We start from the raw sequence: 18,650 nt of genomic DNA on the forward strand, positions 1-18,650 counted from the left end.
TTAATGCCTCTTGTTGCAATTATGGAGTAGTCTAGCATGTCATTTGAGTGCTCTACTTTTGCTTCAAAATGTTTCCTGGCAGATTGTTTACTTGTTATTCAATTTAGCCAAGGTTGTTGTAGTTGATCCTTGCATGCTATAGACTTGTTCTTGCCTTGGTTTGTTCCACAAACATGTCTTCTTGATGATGCTATGCTTATCGTGTCATGCAATGACTTGTGGTGAGTGAATTGAGCTTGTTAAGTAGGGTACTTGATGTTGCTGTTTTGTTAGGCTGAATCTGTTATTTCGTGATGCCATGTAAACATGTTGCTACTAATCATTCTATGCATAATCTGGAGATGTTCTATAAACATGTTTTGATCTACATGTCATCCTCTATCCATCCATGCCCCTGGTTGCATTTATAGGTTGTTGTAGCTTGTTTATATCTTGCTCCAAAGTTGCTTCATAATGTTGCTGTCAGCCTGTTTACATTAAGTTCAGTTGTTTCCATGTGTTTTCCTAGTGTTCCATGCACCCTATGACCTTGCTCTTGCCATGCTTAACTTCAAAAATATGCCTTCTTACTGTTGGTTGCCTTGCCATGCCATGTATTGCTCTGTAGTGAGTTGCACAAGCTCATCTACATGCCTTCATAATTCTATTTCTGCCATGTTTGAATCTGTAATATAACTTGCTATGTTTACGTGGGTGCCATCATATTTTTTGGTCCTTTTTGGCTTATGGTCAGTAAGGGACTTTTGATCTATGTATTTAGTAGATTCATGCCATGTCTTTGTTTGCCATGATAAGTTCCTGTAACATGTTGTTTGATAGCTCTGAACATTGCATCGTGATGTTATTTTCTGCAAAGCCTGAATTGTTATTACTTGTAATCTTACCATGTGTGTTTGAGCATGTTCTAGTGATTTCTGGAGATAGCTCAGTGTTCATGTTTTGTTATTCTTTACCTGTACATCATGCCCATGCCTTTTGTTTTCTTGTTGAGGTCCTGTAGTATGTTGTTTTCATGCTTGCAATATGCCTAGTTGCTGTTTTGGACAGCTCGTCCTTCAAACTTGTTTCATGTGTGTGTGTTGAACCGTTGCTCCGTTTTGAGTGTGCTCTATATGAAACTTGCTTAGAATTGCATGTAGTTTCATATTATCATGTTGCATCCTTGTTTTGGTGTGTTTGCTTGATGTTTGTATGCATTTTGCATCAATGCCATGTTTAACTTGTTTTGCTCATATCTTCTAGGCCGTAGCTCCGAATTAAATGAACTTTATATGTACCTTGACTAGAATCTCGTGTAGATCATCTTGTTGCATCTTAACTTGCTGTTTAACAACTTGAACATAAGGTTTATTCAGATCTGGACCAATTTTGAAATATGCATATGAGGACTTACCGGATTTGTTATATGTTGTTCCCGGCCTCATTTAAACTTGCCTTGATGTGTTGCTCTTGTTTGCATCATCTCTTGCCATGAGTAGCTCCATATAGCTTTGTCATGCATCATGCTTGTTGTGCATCATGTCTTGTTCATGTGTGGTGTGTTTACTATGTTGTGTGCTTCTTTTCGATAGTTCCTGTTTCTGTTGCGATCGTGAGGATTCGTTCGTCTACGCTTGGTTCGTCTTCGTGGCTTCATCCGTTCGTCTTCTTCATGGACTTGTTCTTCTTCCTTGCGGGATTTCAGGCAAGATGACCGCTACCCTGGATCTCACTTCTATCATTGCTATGCTAGTTGCTTCGTTCTATCGCTATGATGCGCTACCTATTACCTGTTTTTCAAGCCATCCCAATTGCCATGAACCTCTAACCTTTGACACCTTTCCTATGCAAACCGTTGCTTGGCTATGTTACTGCTTCGCTCAGCCCTCTTATAGCGTTGCTAGTTGCAGGTGAAGTTGAAGATTGCTCCATGGTGGACAGGATTTTGGTTGGGATATCACAATATCTCTTATATTATTAATGCATCTATATATTTGGTAAATAGTGGAAGGCTCGGCCTTTTGTCCTGGTGTTTTGTTCCACTCTTGCCGCCTTAGTTTCCGTCATACCGGTGTTATGTTCCCGGATTTTGCGTTCCTTACGCGGTCGGGTGATTTATGGGACCCCCTTGACAGTTCGCTTTGAATAAAACTCCTTCAGCAAGGCCCAACCTTGGTTTTACCATTTGCCTCACCACCACCTACTTTTCCCTTGGGAGTCGCTCTCTCGAGGGTCATCTTTATTATAGCCCCCCCTGGGCCAGTGCTTGTCTAAGTGTTGGTCCGAACTAGAGCCCTTTGCAGCGCCCCCTCAGGGAAACTTGAGGTCTAGTTTTAGTTGTACGGATTGCTCATCCGGTGTTGCCCTGAGAACGAGATATGTGCAGCTCCTATCGGGATTGTCGGCGCATCGGGCGGTCTTGCTGGTCTTGTTTTACCATTGTCGAAATGTCTTGTAAACCGGGATTCCGAGTCTGATCGGGTCTTCCTGGGAGAAGGTCTATTCCTTCGTTGATCGCGAGAGCTTGTCATGGGCTAAGTTGGGACACCCCTGTAGGGTATAATCTTTCGAAAGTCGTGCCTGCGGTTATAGGCAGATGGGAATTTGTTAATGTCCGGTTGTAGATAACTTGACACCAGATCCGAATTAAAACGCATCAACCGCGTGTGTAGCCGTGATGGTCTCTTCTCGGCGGAGTCCGGGAAGTGAACACGGTTTCTGTGTTATGTTTGACGTAAGTAGGAGGTCAGGATCACTTCTTGATCATTACTAGTTGACGACCGTTCCGCTTGCTATCTTCTCGCTCTTATTTGCGTATGTTAGCCACCATATATGCTTAGTCGCTGCTGCAGCCTCACCATTTTACCCCTTCCTTTCCCTTTAAGCTTTGCTAGTCTTGATACCCATGGTAATGGGATTGCTGAGTCCTCGTGGCTCACAGATTACTACAACAACAGTTGCAGGTACAGGTTGTGCGATGATCATGACGCGAGAGCGATGCTTGCTTGTGTTGAGTTCTTCTTCTGCCTCTTCGATCAGGGGATAGGTTCCAGGTCGGCAGCCTGGGCTAGCAGGGTGGATGTCGTTTGAGTTTCTGTTTGTGTTTCATCCGTATCTGGATGATGCTCTTATGTATTGTGATGTTGTATTCGTGTGGCATTGTATGCCTGATGTATGTATCCCCATCTATTATGTAATGTTGATGTAATGATATCCACCTTGCAAAAGTGTTTCAATATGCGGGTCTATCCTTGGTGGGACCTTCGAGTTCCTTTTGGATAGGGTCGCATATTGGGCGTGACACTCCTGGTCTTCGGTAGGTCGAGTGGTTTCTTGTACGGTCGAATGATATAAGGAGGGGGTACCCGAGTGATATGACTGGTCGAGTGGATTGCACTCAACGCTTTCAATTGGCACTTCCTGCTGTCTCTTGGGTGCCTTTGCTTATAAGGTAGTGACCTTGGATAGGGCGTATAGGTCAGGCCTATGACCTAATCCTAGGGTGCCTTTGATGGTGAAGCCCCCCGCCTAGGGTTCCTCCCTTCCTTCCCCCGCCGCCGCCGGCCGTCCTAGCCCCGCCCCTTCCCCTTCCTCCTCCCCCTTCCCCCAGATCCGCTCCGCGCCGTCTCCCCAAGAGATGGCCGGGGCGGCGCGAGCCCTCCTTCCCCTTCGTCCGCCCTCGTCGCGCCTTCCCTCCCTGGTGCCGCCGACGGGCGCCCCCGGCACGGGCCGGGTGGTGTTGGCGGCGGCGGGGCCTGCCTGTCCCCGTGCGTGCGACTCCCTTCCCGGGGCATGGAGGCAGCGGCGGTGCCCCTCGGCCTGATGACGGCCCGGCCTCCCAGCGCGGTGGCCGGCGGCTAGCTCGGTGGTGGCGCGGTCCCTTGGCGGCGCGACGGCGTGGTGGCGCTGGTTAGCCGGTGGCGCGCCCCCAGCCCAGATCGGGGCCCGCGGGCCCCATCTGGGTCCTAACGGGTCGGCCCCCGGCGTGGCTTCGTCGTCGTCTGTGTGGTGAGGTGGTGGAGCAGCTCAGACGGGGGGCAGCGACGCCGACGGCATGCATGCTGCGACGCGGAGGCGGGAGTTGTCCGGGCCTCTGAGGGCCCGGCCGGGCCTGTGGAGCCACGGGCCCGGGAAGCTCCTGCTTGGGCGTCCGGTCGGCTACCATCGTGGACGGTGGAGGTGGGGGCCCTCCAGTATGCTGACGGTGCTGCTGCCCTAGTCCCGGCTCCCCTTCTTCGTTGTGCAGGCCATCTTCGCGGTACCGTGGTGAGACAGCGTGGGATGCTTCGTGTCCGTGTGCACAGGGTGGTGGTCAGTTTGGTGGCGAGCTCCGGAGTGCCTGAGGTGGAGGATGGGATCGGGAGAAATTCCTGTTGGCTTGGCCGACACCGACACGGTGGCGCCTGAGGGTGCCATCGGACCTTCCTGGAGGGCGTCGGGGCTACCCTTCCTCTTTCCTCGCCGTGTACCGGGGGAAACCCTTGGCAGCAGCGTCGTCATCGTCGCGTCCCTTCTTGGAGGTGTTGATTGGTACCGGCGCTTCGGAGTCTCGGAGTTTGGGGGACGATCTTCGGTGGAAGCAGCGGTCGCGAGGCTCCGTCGTCTTTGTCGATCCGCCTTTATCGGCATTCATTTCTTTTCTTTTTTCTCTTTCTTTTCTTTTGGACGTGGTTGTGCTGCTTCCGCCCCAGCACCTATCATTGGTTGTACTGGATGTTTGCTTTGTAATACAAAGCGGGGGGAAACCCTTTTTCGTGAATCCTAGGTCTATATCCTCATCAGTGGTGACGCCAGGTATTCGGCTTCAGGTGTGTTTGCTTTGTACCTTTAAACTTTGCACTAATAATACGTTTGCGTGGATCACTCTATGCAGAGGCCGGGGCTTGCTCCACTTAAAAAAAAACAAAAACAAAAAACCAGTAAAGATGACCTTGTAAAGATTGATCGACCGTTCCCTAAAAACAGATTGATCGACCGAGCCGTCTCATCTTTCAACTTGGCGGGCTCGAAGCTCACTCCACGGAGTCTCATTCTCTCCGTCCCCACCCCACCGCTCGCAAACATGCGGAGAGCCCTCCGCCACCGCCCGCGCATCCAGCCGCCCACTGAAACACCGCCGGCGCCGTCCTCCCCTCTCCCCTGGTACGCCGCACCGCGGGCGCCGCCATCGCATTCGCCGTCCACGACCGAGGCCGACCCCCTGATCGTTGCCGCCTCCGAAGTCGCGCTCACTCTGCCAGTCCACCCCGCCCCGCTCCCGGCCACGGCGCCGGCGCCGCTCCTGCGACTCCTCCCCGCCTTCACATCCGCCCACTTCCTCTCCCTCCTACGCTCCAACCCCCTCTCCCTCCCGCCGCTCCCGCTCCTCTCCCTCTTCCGCCTACTTCTTCTCGCTTCCCCTCCCGGCCTCTTCCGCCACACGCCCTCCTCCTTCCTCTCCATGTCCCACCACCTCCTCCTCCACCGCCTCCCGGACCTCGCTCGCCCGCTCCTCCGCCTCCTAGTCTCCCGACTCGGCCGCTCCTCTCCGCCACGCCTCCTCCCTCTCCTCCTCCCCGCTGCCTCCCCCGGAGACCCCGCCCCTCTCGTCTCCGAACTCGCTGCGGCCTACGCCGACGAGGGCCTCCTCGCCGACGCCTGCTCCCTCGTCCTCCTCGCCCTCCGCGGCGGCACCCGCCTACCGGCGCCCGTGTGTTTCGGCCTCATGAGCCGGCTCCCCACTACCCCCGAAGCATACACTTTCTACCTGCAGCTGCTTGACGCCGGCATGCCCCCGGAGGTCAGGCAGTTCAACGTGCTGATGCGAGATTTTGTTAGATTTGGGGACCTTGCAGGTGCACGCAAAGTGTTCGACGAAATGCGAACGAGGAGCGTGCAGCCGACTGTGGTCAGCTTCAACACCTTGATTTCAGGCATGTGTAGAGCGCGCGATCTGGACGGTGTAGACGAGCTGTACAAGGGAATGACGCAGATGGGTATCAAACCTGATGTCTACACTTACAGTGCTCTGATAAAGGGTTTGTCCAGTTCAGGGAGGATGGATGATGCAACAATGATGTTTGGTGAAATGCGCGAGAGAGGCGTGAAACCCAATACCATTGTGTTCACAACATTGATTGATGCACATTGCAAGGATGGGGATGTGAAGGCTGGAATGGACTTGTACCAGGATATGAGGGCAAGGGGTGTGATGCCAGATTTGGTGGCATACAATGCACTGTTGAATGGGCTCTGTCGGGCGAGAAATTTTAAGGCTGCCGAATGCATTGTGGAAGAGATGAGGGGCACAGGTCTGAAGCCAGATAAGGTGACTTACACCACACTCATCGATGGTTGCTGCAAGGATGGCAAGCTAGACATGGTGATGGATATCAAGCAGAAAATGGTGGACAAAGAGGTTGCGTTGGATGAGGTGACATATACAGCACTCATCTCCGGGTTGAGCAAGGCAGGACGGCCAGTCGATGCCGAGAGGGTCCTTGTTGAGATGATTGAAGCTGGTTTGGAGCCTGACAACACGACCTACACGATGGTGATTGACGCCTTCTGTAGGAAAGGCGACGTGAAGACAGGCTTTAAACTACTGAAGGAGATGCAGAACAAGGGTCGAAAACCAGGAGTTGTGACATACAACGTGATTATGAGTGGCCTCTGCAAGCTGGGGCAGCTGAAGAATGCCGACATGCTTCTGCATGCAATGCTCAATATAGGGGTGTCCCCAGATGATATCACATACAACATTCTCTTGGATGGGCAGTGCAAGCATAGAAAAGTTACTGATTCTGAAGAGCTGAAAAGTGCAAAAGGAATGGTGCCAGATTTTGGCGTTTATACTTCACTGATCAGCGAGCTTGTCAAGAAGAAACCAGCCAAGAGCTACCACGATAGATAAGGTTTCTGGGTAAAGGCATCTTATGAGTACTTCCTCACCAGTAGAGAACCATCGGTCTCCGAGAACCGAGATAGAAAAATGCAATATGATTAGGCTCTGCAAGTTTAGGCAGACAAATATTGCTACTCCACTCCTCGATGGGGGGATACTACTTCGCAGCGTAGCATGGGGAAAGCCTACATGGTAGATGGTCTTTTGGTTTTGTAATTTTACTTATCTGATTAGTAAATAAACAAGATGGTGACAGATGTTTACTTGAAAATTGAATTCTGAGACGCCTTGAGCAAAAATTTTAGCAGTATTGGTTGCTTATAGGGTTCAAATGATTCTCCTTGCTCAGGCAACTCTACTCTCAGGCTGGGTTGATAGTTGAAAAACCTGAAATCATCATAAGGCATATTCTATGATTTTTTTATATTAATATTCTATGATTTTGTTCTAGCTCATGGCTTCTATTTAAACCTAGTTGTGGTGGAACAGTAACTTTCATAAGTTTACCCAATAGAGTCCGAGTCTGCATAAAAACGTATGCTTGATATGGTCAGTTATGTTGGTTTCAGTCCAAGATGGACTTTTGCACTAATTTCACTTTATCTCATCTCAGTTCAGCTTACATGGAGCTAGTACGCAAGTATTTTATCCTCGCAACAATTATTCATGACTACATGTAAGGTAAGAGCTCTACTCCATTTTTAGATAAAGGAGGAACAGGCTAGCTTCATCTGCAACTGATTGCAATGTAATACTGTATAATGCATTGTTCAAAGAAGCAAATTCACATCTGTTCTGAATTCATTGCAGGCTAGTGAAAAGTTTGGATACAAGTGCACCCCATAAGATTATCTAGCTTGCACAGCCTTCGCCATCCCGTATGCCGCAGCAGAGGCAACAGCACCAATAATAGTAGTCTGGACAGCGCTGAGGAACGGGCGGTTCCCAGTAAACCGACCCTTGATGTAGCCAAAGAAAAGGAGCGCGAGCAGCGTGACTCCAACTGATGTGAGCATGGCGTCCTGGACCGTGGAGATGAACATGTAGGGCAGGAGAGGGACCAATCCACCGATGATATAAGATAGCGCTATTGTTAAAGCGCTCTGCAAGGCTCTTCTAGGATCCGGCTTCTCCAATCCGAGCTCGAACCTGAATACATTGCTCCGGTTAGTAAAGAAATCATGCCTATCACACGCAATATGCTCTTGTTAATTGTTACAGTTGCTTTGCTTTCTTTACAGTTCTTTGTCAATATCTACACTTTCAGTCTTGACAGCTCTGTGGTAGTATCTACACTTTCAGTATAGTACAATCAGAAACAATACATAGTGTCAGTAGCTGCTTGTCATATACCTCATCATGAACTCAAGCCAAGCCTGCGGGTTCCTCCGGAGGCCCTCCACGACAGGGCCATACTCATGCGGTTCGAGCCCATACTCTGCCATGATATCCCCAATCTCAGCAGCCTCTGAATGATGATTAAACAAGTCAAAATACCAACGGTGGTTAGGCTGCAAGTTACATACACACTGGGGGAATCTGGTACTTGTTATCCAGTTATGTCCATGTACCGGTGTCTGGGACGGCAATGATCTCCTCCTGCTCCCTCTTCATCTCCCTCTTGTAGTGATCTGCCTCGCTCTGGGCAGCCAGGTACCTACCCACATGACACAGTGGCCGATCAGAAAATTCACAATCATGCATTCGTGGGCACTTTTTGAATTGTAAACAACGTGATCTTGTCTTTCTCGACAGTTTAAAGGGACAAATATTATTCTCCACTACCATTTGTGGGCACTTTTTGAATTGAAAAAGTCGTGATGTTAACATAAAGTGTGCTGAAATAGCACGTCGAAGAGGGCCACATGTCCGCGCACTTGTCTACCTCACGGGCTAACTTTTCCCCAATGATCTTTTGGGTCGACATGAGGGTAATTTACAAGTTGCAGTTGAGGCTAAAAGAGAAGAACAGACGGTTAGACAGCGAGGTGTGTGCAATGCACTCTGCAGAACAATGAGCAGGCGTTGAGGAGATAACAACGCAAGATTCAGCACGCACACATGTGCCGTGGTGAATATATGTAGTCATGACTAACTTGATCTAGCTTCATAACATACAACTACTAGCTAGGATGTGCATAACTACAACTGTAGATTCACTGTAAGCAGTACTGCATTCTACTCCATTACAGTTGGACATAATTCTGACAGCAGGAGCAAGAACCATTCTCGCTTGCTAGCTTAATCTACTGTTGATATCAATATATCTATACCGAATCACTCGCACAGATACAGAGATGCAGGGTACATGCATGATGCATCTCCCTAATCTCTGTCGCCATAGTAAGAACTGCGGTAAACGAAGAGGCAGAGCGCCAGAGTCCATGTGTCTCTGCAAATGCTGACACGCGTCTGTACTACGCGCTATCTGTACTATAGTTACCCGTTAAGTCGGACATGCGCGTTGACAAAACAATCTGTATTGTAACCTCGGTTACTTCGCTAGATGAGCGGTGCGTGATTGAGAAGCGAAGCAGAGGAGGAGGGATCGGAAGTTACCCTCCAAGGCCCATGGAGATCGCCCCGGCGGCGACCTCGGCGAGGCCGGCGGTGAGGACGAGCGACGACGGCGCGCTGGCGCCGGAGAGGCCCGCGGCGAGGGCGAAGGGCACGGTGAGGCCGTCGGACACGCCCATGATGACGTCGCGCACCACCTCCCCGGCCGTGAAGTGCCGCTCCCGGTGGCTCGGCGGGCCCTTCTCCAGCATGGGCTGCCGGCCGTCGCCGTGACCGTCCATCGCCGCCGCTCGCGAGGGCAACAGACAGAATTGAGCCGACAGGCGAGAGAGGCGGACAGGTGGAAGGGAACGGGGGCTGGAGGTATGGTGCGTTGGACTCCCTTCTCGTCCTATCTGAATCGCTATTTATAGAGGCGGTGGTTTTACTCTTCTTTTCTGGGAAAAAAAGGAAGGTGGTTTTAGTCGGCATAGCTGCGAAGGCCCAGTACCTGTGGTGGGTTTTTTTTTTCGACACATGTGGTGGGCTTTTTTTTTTTTTTTTTCGACACATGTGGTGGGCTCTTGTGTGTCAGTAATGGGCCGAGCTGTCAGGTCGGTCCACTGTTAGCTAGGAGCTGGAAAGGATTTTCTCAAAAAATAAAAGAGTTGGGAAAGGCATAAACCGGAACAGAGAACAAATAGCGAACACTCTGAACTTCTGAAGTCTGAAGCACTGTGCCAGAATGCATGGAACCAGTAAAAAATTGCTAACAACTTCAGCTTCCACCGATTTATTATTTGAGGAAGAGCACCACGACGCACATAACTGACCGAATGAAGTTCATACGGGATCTCCATCCACAATGATATATTACAATGAACCAAACGAATGGCAACGGAAAGCTCTGTTCCCTTATTCCTCTCTGAATCTGCTTGGCTTTTAGGCCCCTTCCTGCCTGCCTGATCTCTCAACAATAGTCTCTACTTCCTCTAACTGCTCTGATTCCTGAATCATCTACTTCCCCTCGGAGGTCTGCTTCTCAAACTCCTCGACGTATCTCGCAAAGTTGAGGATGATCCTCTTGCCTTCAGGGGTGATGATGCTCTCTGGGTGGAACTGGACCCCCTGGAAGAGTTACACCATATATCAGTTAGCGGAGAATTGTGCCTAAGCGACACATAATGTGTGGAGTTGAGAAATACCTGGATATGCGTGTACTTCTTGTGGCGAGCAGCCATGACAAGTCCATCTTCAGTCCATGCCGTGACTTCCAGTTCATCGTGTGGGAAGCTTTCCTCCTCAATGACCAGGCTATGATACCTTGCGGCGGTAAAAGGGCTGTTCATCCAAGTGAGGATCATGTCAAATCAGAAGCTCAATTTGGACACGTGCCAGACTGAACAAGGAAACAAACAGAATTGTTTTCCGTGGTTGAAAAAAAAACTACCTCCATACTAGCATACTATCATCAATACTAATTGAATATGTTAAAAATTCGACTCGCCATTGAATGGCACATGCTACAAAGTTTCTCAAGACAAACGTAAGTGCGTGTTCTAAACAGGTACAACAGAGCTCGAAAGCACTCCTGGTTATCATAAAAGCAGAAGCAAAGACAACATGTGTGCAGTTCAATGTTTACAATAGCAGTCAGTCAACTGTTATGTAATGTAAGCTAGAACCGACAATCCATGGTTTACTTAATGGTTGAGAAATCATACTTTGACAAGCCCTCGAATATGGACTTTCCTAGAACTTCGTCATAGTAAACTGGAGAGCTTTTTCCATGCATCACACCAGAAGGAACACGAATAATCTTCCCTGTATATTCATATAGAAGAAAAAACATCAGCAAGACTGAATAACAGATCATGGAAAACCATGTGTCCATAGAGATAAAGCTAACCTCCAAAAGCCTCTCCAATGCACTGCAGACCCATGCAAACTCCGAATATTGGGATGGTTGGCCCAAGTTCCAGAACAGTCTGCAATGATATACCTGAATCTTGCGGTTCACCTAAAGAAGAAATATGAATGTTATTCATAAGGTCAGAAACTTTAGACTGTTATGAGATTTGGTAAGAAAAACTAACCAGGCCCTGGAGAAATAAGTATTCCTCGTGGTTTCATCCTACATAAGATCAAAGAAAGGAACATCATCAACAAAGTTGTAATATGGTATGGCCCCTTTCGTTGGACCAGAATGAAACTAAATTACAATTGAAGAGGTGCTCAGAGAACTATACCTCTTTACCTCCTCTATGGTAAGTTCATCATTACGGTACACCTCAAAATCTAATCCAAGCTCCCCCATATACTGCATCAAACACTCTATTTCAGCAAGACGTGTTTTCTCATAGCATGTGTTCACGTCATATTAAAGTAAAGGTGCGAAAAATAGATTTAACCGTCTCATAAGTACGTGCATCTGAAACAGACACCAAACCTAACCAAATGATGCATTTTGATTCTAATTTGGAACTTTCAGACAAGGAATGCTTCTTAGAAGGCCATATTATAAATGGAAAATCTTTGAGAATAGATTTCAGAGGATCCAACTTTGTACTTCTAATGAAAAAACATTCTTGCGACGTTGGTTGCCAAATGTTATCATCTGTTGTTAGGATTTATTAGAACAACCGGGCATTAACAGCATATTTAGCAGATTCGTGTTAATTCTCAAATGTAGAAAAATGCTTAGCAGATTCATGTTGCTTCTCAAATAGAGAAATACATTTGTGTAAGACTTCTAAAAAAACATTGTGATAAAACATCATATAAGGTTAAAAGTAGCAAGATAAATTCTTGTACCAGACCATATATAATTCCGAATCCCTAAAACAACATTCCATGCTACGAATAGCATACTTGAGGGCAGTGGAATCTTTTTCTCCCCTTTTAAATGGAAAAACAACTATTGACTAGAAAATATGGCCTGACTCGACCGAGAATGCGACTTCCGCTCGAACCAGCTCGCACGGCAAAAAAGTAAAACATGGGAATAAAAACTCTATGAACATTAAAACGTTCGGATCAACCCACCAAGTGACTCCTCTACGCCGGCAAAGATATGGCATACACAGACCGGCCAGAAGCAGCCGGAATGCGAATGGGCCAGGAACATGTGAAACCATATATACCTGGCACAGGTTGTAGGTAAAGCTATCATAGTTGTCGATGACGATAATGGGCTGCTTCACCGCGGCCGGGGTTCCGTCACGGTCGGCCACCGGCGCCGCGGCGGCCGGCCCGGCGGCGGCGACTACCGGCGTCACCGCCCTCCTGCCCCTGAGGGCCAACCCACCGTTCTCAGGATCTGCGAGGGGAAAAGCCCAATCAATCTAGGATTCGGCAGATCCGCAATGAAAGGGCGGGATAGAACCAGGGAGACGGAGGGATTCGTACGGAGGGTGGCAGGAAGGCGCGCGAAACCGGCGGCAGGGGACGTCGCCCGTGCACGCAGCGCGGCGGCGGTGGTCGCCGGTGAAGAGGAGGCGGCGGCGAGGTGGGAGCAGGCCATACCGGCCAGGAAGAGGCGCGCGGCTCGCTGGGTTTTGTCTGTGGCGGGGAAGGGGTCGGGAACGGAACGGGAGAAGTGAGCTGCGTGCTTGCGGTTATATATAGAGGGGAGGGATTTCGGGTTGGATTAGGACGATGTCCATTTCCTTCAGCGCGCGCAGTAAGAAATGGAAAGAGATTCAGTCGTGCTTAGTTATGCACGTAAAACTGCACCGGGCCTACTAATGCCGTGCGTCCGCCGGGCCGACGACCGGCGACGTGGTCAGAAGCTCACTCGTGCCCGGCGCCTGCCACGAGGAAGGCGTTGCTTCTGCCGTTTCCGTGTCTATAAAAAGCACTGAACGCACGCACGCACGCACGCACACTAGGAAACGTCGCTGCCGATCCCCGGGGTCTCAATCGGGGGGGAGGAGAGGACGCGGGTCCTGCTCCGCCGCCAGGGCGAAGGGGGGTGGGTAGGTGGGGAGGCGGCTGGGGCTGGCGATGTGGTCCAATGTTGGAATTCAGAATTTTCAGAACGGATCGGTCAGATCTTGGCTTCAGTTGTTCCTTTCATTTCATCAAATCTCTAGCGGCGCTCACATCAGATGCTAGGCGAAAGCATGACCGGAAGGACTGGGATCAGGTGACATGCACGGTGACATGCGGCCCAAATTTAAATTTAAACATTGCAAAAAAATCTGAAAAAAATCATGCATGTTCACAGCACATATTAAGATAACCCCTAAAAATTTCAGATCAAAATTCGAAACATACATCAAGAAACAAAAAAGAAAAACTCAGATGTGAATAGTCTACAGAGAACCGTTCGGGAACTATTCATGACAGATTTCTCTTTTCTGTTTCTTGATGTATGTTTCGAATTTTGATCTGAAATTTTTAGGGGTTATCTTAGTATGTGCTGTGAACATGCATGCTTTTTTCCAGATTTTTTCGCAATGTTTAAATTTGAATTTGGGCCGCATGTCATCGTGCATGTCATCGTAGCGCATGTCACCTGATCCCAGTCCGACCGGAAGGCATTATTACTCGTGTGGCAAATTTTAGCCTAGGAGAAAACTACACGTGATCCAGATGCAGCACTGTGCGACCCTGTGTCTATTATCGCATCGCCAGCCGGAGCTACGAGTGGGTGAGGCATCTCTCCCTCCTCTACTGATTGTCTCGAAATAAACAGTGAATCGCCGATCTACGTGTGGGTGATTCTCTCCACCTCCCCCCGCTCAACGATTTCCTAAATAAAATACTCGCTAGCGGGGAATCTCCCGAACTCGTGACAAATAATAACAAATCCAACGTCTACGTCGCATCAGTATGGTTACTGTTGTTTTTCTAAACATAGACAAAGTGCATTTTATATCTAATACTCCCTCCATCTCGAATAAGTGTCGCAACTTTAGTACAACTTTGTACTAAAAATAGTACTCCGAGGAAGTGACGGCTGGATGGAGACCTGCTCCCGCGACTCCGCTGGTGACGCGCCACCCGCGGCTGTGTCGCCGCCGCCCTCGCCTCCGGTCTGCCCTACCTCGGACGCTGCCATCGTTGCCCCTTCTCCCGTCGACCTGCAGCCAGCCGTCGGGGCCTCCGATCCCCCTCACGCTCGCCGCAGCCCCCCCCCCCCCCGGTGGAGTCGCCGCTGCGTTGGGCTGACCTCGCGGAGGCCGACGACGCTGTCGCTGGCCGTCCCATCGTTCGTCGTGAGCCACCGGTTCGTCGGGTTGTGCCTCGCGTGGTGATGGAGAGCTTGCCCTGGCACGGTCGCCCGTCCCTCCCGCAGGCTCGCTGGCAGGCCTCGGCGCCCCGTCCGCCGACGCCGCACCAAAAGGCCACCCTTGGGTCCAGGACTGCTCGCCGCCGCCGCGCTCCGGCGTGGGGCGTCGCGGGGCGGTCCAACCAAGGGCCCGCCCGGTGCTCGTGGCGTTCCGCCGTCTCTCCCTGCGTTCTGCCCGCGTCGGCCTCGACGCCGGCGACGTGCTCTCCGGTCGTCGTCCGCAGATCCCCGTTTCGACCTTTCATCGCGGCGTTCGGATCCTCCACCCTGCGTTTCTCTCCTGCCCCCCCCCCCCTGCGCCGTCCCTGGCTCGCCGTGGCGTCTATGCCGGCGCCGGCTCCGGCCGCGGCGGTGGTCGCAACGTCAGGGGAAACCCTAACTGCTGCCTCCCCGCCTCGCTGGCTGGGTCGCGTGCCCGCGAGCCTCGCTGCGGCTGGGCCTGGGCCGCTTGCTTGGGCCGCACCGCCCGTGGGCCGGCCCAGTCTTGGGCGGTCAACAAGTGGGTCGGCCTGCTTGCCCGCGCGGCCAATATGGCCCTCGACCGGTTTCCCCCGTCAGCCCCCATCGCTTCCTCCCGTCCCAACTCGACACAAACCCTCGCGCGCCCCCTCCCCGCCGCCAGTGACCCTCGCTATCGCCCTGCGCCGCTGCCGCCGGCCGCCATGCCTCGCGAATGAGACGACGCTGGGGTGCGCCCCAAGCGCCGCCCCGACGACCGCCGCACCGACGACCGCAGAGATCCCGTCCGCCCCTCCCACGACGCACTCCGGCATGAGGAGGACCTCCGCTGGCAGCTGTCTGCCCGCGACGGCTGTCGGTCTCCCGCCCGCGACGACCGCCGCTCGCCGCCTGGGCGTTCTCCTGCCCGCGTTGACCGCAGGGGACGGTCCCGATCTCGCTCCTTACCCCCGACCTTCGATTGGCGCAGCCAGCGCCATCACTTCCTGTCCCCGACGCGCCGCAGGGAGAGCAACCGCTCTCCTGCTCGCGGCGGCCGCCCTCGTTCCCCTGCCCGTCCCCAGTAGCCGGCCTTGCAGCCCCCCCCCCCGCCCGCGCTGCCTCACTGGTACCAGCCCCACGGGGTGAACCGAGCTTCCCTCCCGCCGGCAATGGGGCGGGCTGGGGCCGCCAGGGGAGCAAACGCAAGAAGAAGCGGGGTCTGGGGTGTGCCAATGGCGCTACCTCGGCCTCCGGCCCCTCCCGCGACCCGACGACTTCCACCTCGACCGCGTTGCTCCCTGATGGCCGCATCTCTGAGCTCGTCAAGTGCTTCAATTGCGGCCTCTTTGGCCACTCCCAGGTGGCATGTACGCGCCCCCAGTGCTGCTACGTGTGCTCGGACCCTGACCACCCGGCGTTCCTTTGCCCCGACCGTCCGGTGACGGAGGAGTTGATGATGTACGGGCATAGGATCGAGGGCCTCGGCTACTTCCACATCGAGGTGCCTAACATCCCTTCCCCCTCACTCTCGCTCCTGGCGATTGTCACCATGCGGGATGGGGTTGCCTCTCCGGAGATGATCGAGGCTGAGCTCAACCACCTCTACCACTGCACCTGGGATTGGCAGGTCACCTTGCTGGCAGGAGGCCAGTTCTCGATGGTGTTCCCCGACGTGGTTAGCCACGGCTACGGCACCCGCAGCGACGACATAACCCTGGCTCTCAACAAGCTAGTGGTTGACATCTCTGTGCCGGTCAGGGACCCTCTGGCGGTTGCTGTCCTGGACATGGCCTGGATCCTCATCGGCGGCCTCCCTGGCATCGCCCGCTTGGAGAGGGTCATTTGGAACATGTCCCACATCCTCAGCAAGGTGGTCGTGATGGACGAGCTTTCTCTTCGCAAGGAGGAGGAGGTGCGAGTCAAGGTCAAATCACTTGACTCGTCTAAGCTCCGCGCCACGGTCCGGGTGTTCTTCAATGACCAAGGTTTTGACCTCTGCAGCTCCCCCGAGCCGCCCAACCACATTGGACGCCCCCGCATCCCCGACGACAGCTTCTTGGGGGGTGGCCCCAATGGGGGAGGCATGGGGGGCCATCGCAACGACCGGGACCCCCGCCACGGCCACGACTCCGGCTCAGAGGAGAATGATGATGACTCCGAGGATAGTCCTCCCCACAACCAGCCTCCCGCCTCGGCTGCCAGGGCCGGCACGGGGGCAGGCCGGTCCCACACCGCGGCCACCCCGTCGCACGATGATGGACTTGATGCCTCCGACGTGAGCCTTCAGGTCTTCCCGGCGTCGTCCCCTTGCTCCCCCAATGGTACCTCCTCTGCATCCTCGCTACTCTCTCCGTCGTGGCCGACCCGACCCCGCTCGGTTCGCCCTCGCCTTTGACAACCGCGCCTTTGGGGGTGATGGGGTTGGTTTTGTCTCCGGGCCTCTCTGCGCCTCTCGATGAGCCGGTCGTACCAGACCTAGGGGTGGCCGATCCGCCCCTCGGTGCCGCTGCGACCCCGACCCCCTGGCCTCCACTCAGCTCTGCTACACGTCTGCTCCCGCCCTGCCTCTGGCGTCCTCGTACACCGCCTTCGATGGGCCGTTGGCGGTGGTGACCACTCCGGTACCCCCCCTCGGACTACGGCCTACTCTAGGCGGGGCAGATCGACCTCGACTTCGGTGACATCTTCTCGTTGTAGTGCTCGGATCGAGGCGGCCAGGCCGGAGGGCAGGCCTACTCTACCTATCCCCGAGCGGGCAGAGCTCTGGGCCGCTGCCCAGAACCTCCGTCCATCCCAGCCACCCCTGCTAGTTGTTCCTTTTCTGCTTTGGAGTCGGCACCGCTTGGCCACCTCGCCAAGGTGGCGGCGGACTCGGCCATAGTTTTCCGGGGTGAGATTGCACCCCCTCTAGCTCAGATCGAGGCGATTCGCGCGAGGGAAATCCTCGATGGGCATCCTGTCGAGGCCTGTGCGTGCCTTTCGACCTCATCGGGGGCCCCTTCTGTGGCCACCTCAAGTGCCCAGCCGCGTGCGGTGGCCGATCCTGTGGAGATCCGGGGCCGCACCCGCTCCCGCACTGCAGCCCTCCGTGCCCAGAGCGCATCACGAGTCTTGGGGTCAAGAAGCCCCCCAATGGATTCATGATGCGGACCCTCTTCTGGAACATCCGTGGCTTTGGCCAAGATGGCGGACGCCGCCAACTGGTAGAGTACATGCGAACCGAGCGAATTGACATTATGGCCATCCAAGAAATGATATGTACGAAGTTTTCCCTGTTGGAGCTCGAGCATTTGAGCTCCGACTTATTTGCTTGGCACTGGCTCCCTTCTAGTGGGAGTATGGGCCACTTGGGTGGTATCCTTTTAGGGGTGAAGGATGCCACCTTTGAGGTTGGAAGCATGGACCGGGCGAGTTCTTCGTTAGCATAGAGATTTTCGAGCGGGCCCTAAACTTCAAATGGGAGATCATTCGGTTTATGGCCTGGCCGATCACCGCCGTTCTGAGGCCTTCCTCGTTGAGTACAATAGGAAGGTGACAGTCGCCCAGCTATCGGTGGTGGTGGCCGGCGACTTTAACCTCATCCGGACGGAGGAAGACAAGAGCAACGATTTGGTCAACTTCCCCCGAATGCAGATGTTCAATGACTGCATCGCGGACATGGGGCTTTGCGAGTTAGATAGAGTTGGGGCCAGGTTCACTTGGACCAATCGCCAAGTGGAGCCGATGCGCTTAGTCCTTGACAGGGTCTTCGGCTCTCCTGAGTGGGACATTCGTTGCCCCCTAGCTTTGCTCCGGGCGATTACGCGGATTGGTTCCAATCACATGCCTCTCCTCCTCTCTTCGGAGAACGAGCGTCCCCCTTGCCGCCCCGCTTCCGCTTTGAAACCTTTTGGTTACACCAGCCGGGGTTTGCCGCTGCGGTGGTCGCTCGGTGGCGTGCGATGCCCCCCATCGATCCCTCTTGGCCGTTGACTCCTGACACTTCTGTGCTAAGCGGTCACGGCAATTCATGAAAGGATGGGGTGCAAACGTGGGCCGGGACATCCGAGAGCGAAA

The 18,650-nt window shown here is 52.9% G+C and overlaps 3 protein-coding genes across 4 annotated transcripts; 1 reads left to right on the plus strand and 2 right to left on the minus strand.

Annotated features, from left to right (window-relative positions):
* The first annotated feature begins 4,963 nt into the window (after positions 1-4,963).
* LOC123045686 (putative pentatricopeptide repeat-containing protein At1g09680) lies at positions 4,964-7,895 on the plus strand. Of its 2 annotated transcripts, XM_044468833.1 has the most exons (3): positions 4,964-6,872; positions 7,476-7,543; positions 7,673-7,895. In XM_044468833.1, the coding sequence occupies exon 1, from the start codon at positions 5,042-5,044 to the stop codon at positions 6,869-6,871; it is 1,830 nt and encodes a 609-aa protein (XP_044324768.1). In that variant the 5' UTR covers positions 4,964-5,041; the 3' UTR covers position 6,872; positions 7,476-7,543; positions 7,673-7,895. The 2 variants fall into 2 exon arrangements, with proteins under 2 accessions (XP_044324768.1, XP_044324766.1); XM_044468831.1 differs by having other exon boundaries at positions 4,965-7,543.
* Positions 7,589-9,770, minus strand: LOC123045688 (vacuolar iron transporter 1). The gene is made up of 4 exons (XM_044468835.1): positions 9,422-9,770; positions 8,434-8,519; positions 8,216-8,330; positions 7,589-8,011 (listed from the first exon to the last, which is right to left on the minus strand). The coding sequence occupies exons 1-4, from the start codon at positions 9,658-9,660 to the stop codon at positions 7,711-7,713; spliced, it is 741 nt and encodes a 246-aa protein (XP_044324770.1). The 5' UTR covers positions 9,661-9,770; the 3' UTR covers positions 7,589-7,710.
* Positions 9,771-10,124: 354 nt separating this feature from the next.
* Positions 10,125-13,081, minus strand: LOC123045687 (anthranilate synthase beta subunit 1, chloroplastic). Its single transcript, XM_044468834.1, has 8 exons — positions 12,767-13,081; positions 12,502-12,677; positions 11,608-11,678; positions 11,455-11,492; positions 11,268-11,378; positions 11,083-11,182; positions 10,564-10,699; positions 10,125-10,486 (listed from the first exon to the last, which is right to left on the minus strand). Exons 1-8 carry the CDS (start codon positions 12,879-12,881, stop codon positions 10,376-10,378), a joined length of 858 nt encoding a protein of 285 aa, XP_044324769.1. The 5' UTR covers positions 12,882-13,081; the 3' UTR covers positions 10,125-10,375.
* Positions 13,082-18,650: the final 5,569 nt, after the last annotated feature.

This window comes from Triticum aestivum, chromosome 2B, assembly GCF_018294505.1.
Source record: "Triticum aestivum cultivar Chinese Spring chromosome 2B, IWGSC CS RefSeq v2.1, whole genome shotgun sequence".
In the NCBI taxonomy this organism is placed as follows: domain Eukaryota; kingdom Viridiplantae; phylum Streptophyta; class Magnoliopsida; order Poales; family Poaceae; genus Triticum; species Triticum aestivum.

Bases quoted from the DNA above. Each gene is read 5' to 3' on its own strand.
- LOC123045688 (XM_044468835.1), bottom strand. From the start codon at position 9,660: ATGGACGGTCACGGCGACGGCCGGCAGCCCATGCTGGAGAAGGGCCCG. The intron at 8,520-9,421 runs GTAACTTCCGAT...TCATGTGGGTAG, and splicing joins ATCTCCATGGGCCTTGGAGG to GTACCTGGCTGCCCAGAGCG. The intron at 8,331-8,433 runs GTACATGGACAT...ATCATCATTCAG, and splicing joins CATTGCCGTCCCAGACACCG to AGGCTGCTGAGATTGGGGAT.
- LOC123045687 (XM_044468834.1), bottom strand. From the start codon at position 12,881: ATGGCCTGCTCCCACCTCGCCGCCGCCTCCTCTTCACCGGCGACCACC. The intron at 12,678-12,766 runs GTACGAATCCCT...TTCCCCTCGCAG, and splicing joins GCGCCTTCCTGCCACCCTCC to ATCCTGAGAACGGTGGGTTG. The intron at 11,379-11,454 runs GTTAGTTTTTCT...TTTCTTCTTTAG, and splicing joins ACTTATTTCTCCAGGGCCTG to GTGAACCGCAAGATTCAGGT.
- LOC123045686 (XM_044468833.1), top strand. From the start codon at position 5,042: ATGCGGAGAGCCCTCCGCCACCGCCCGCGCATCCAGCCGCCCACTGAA.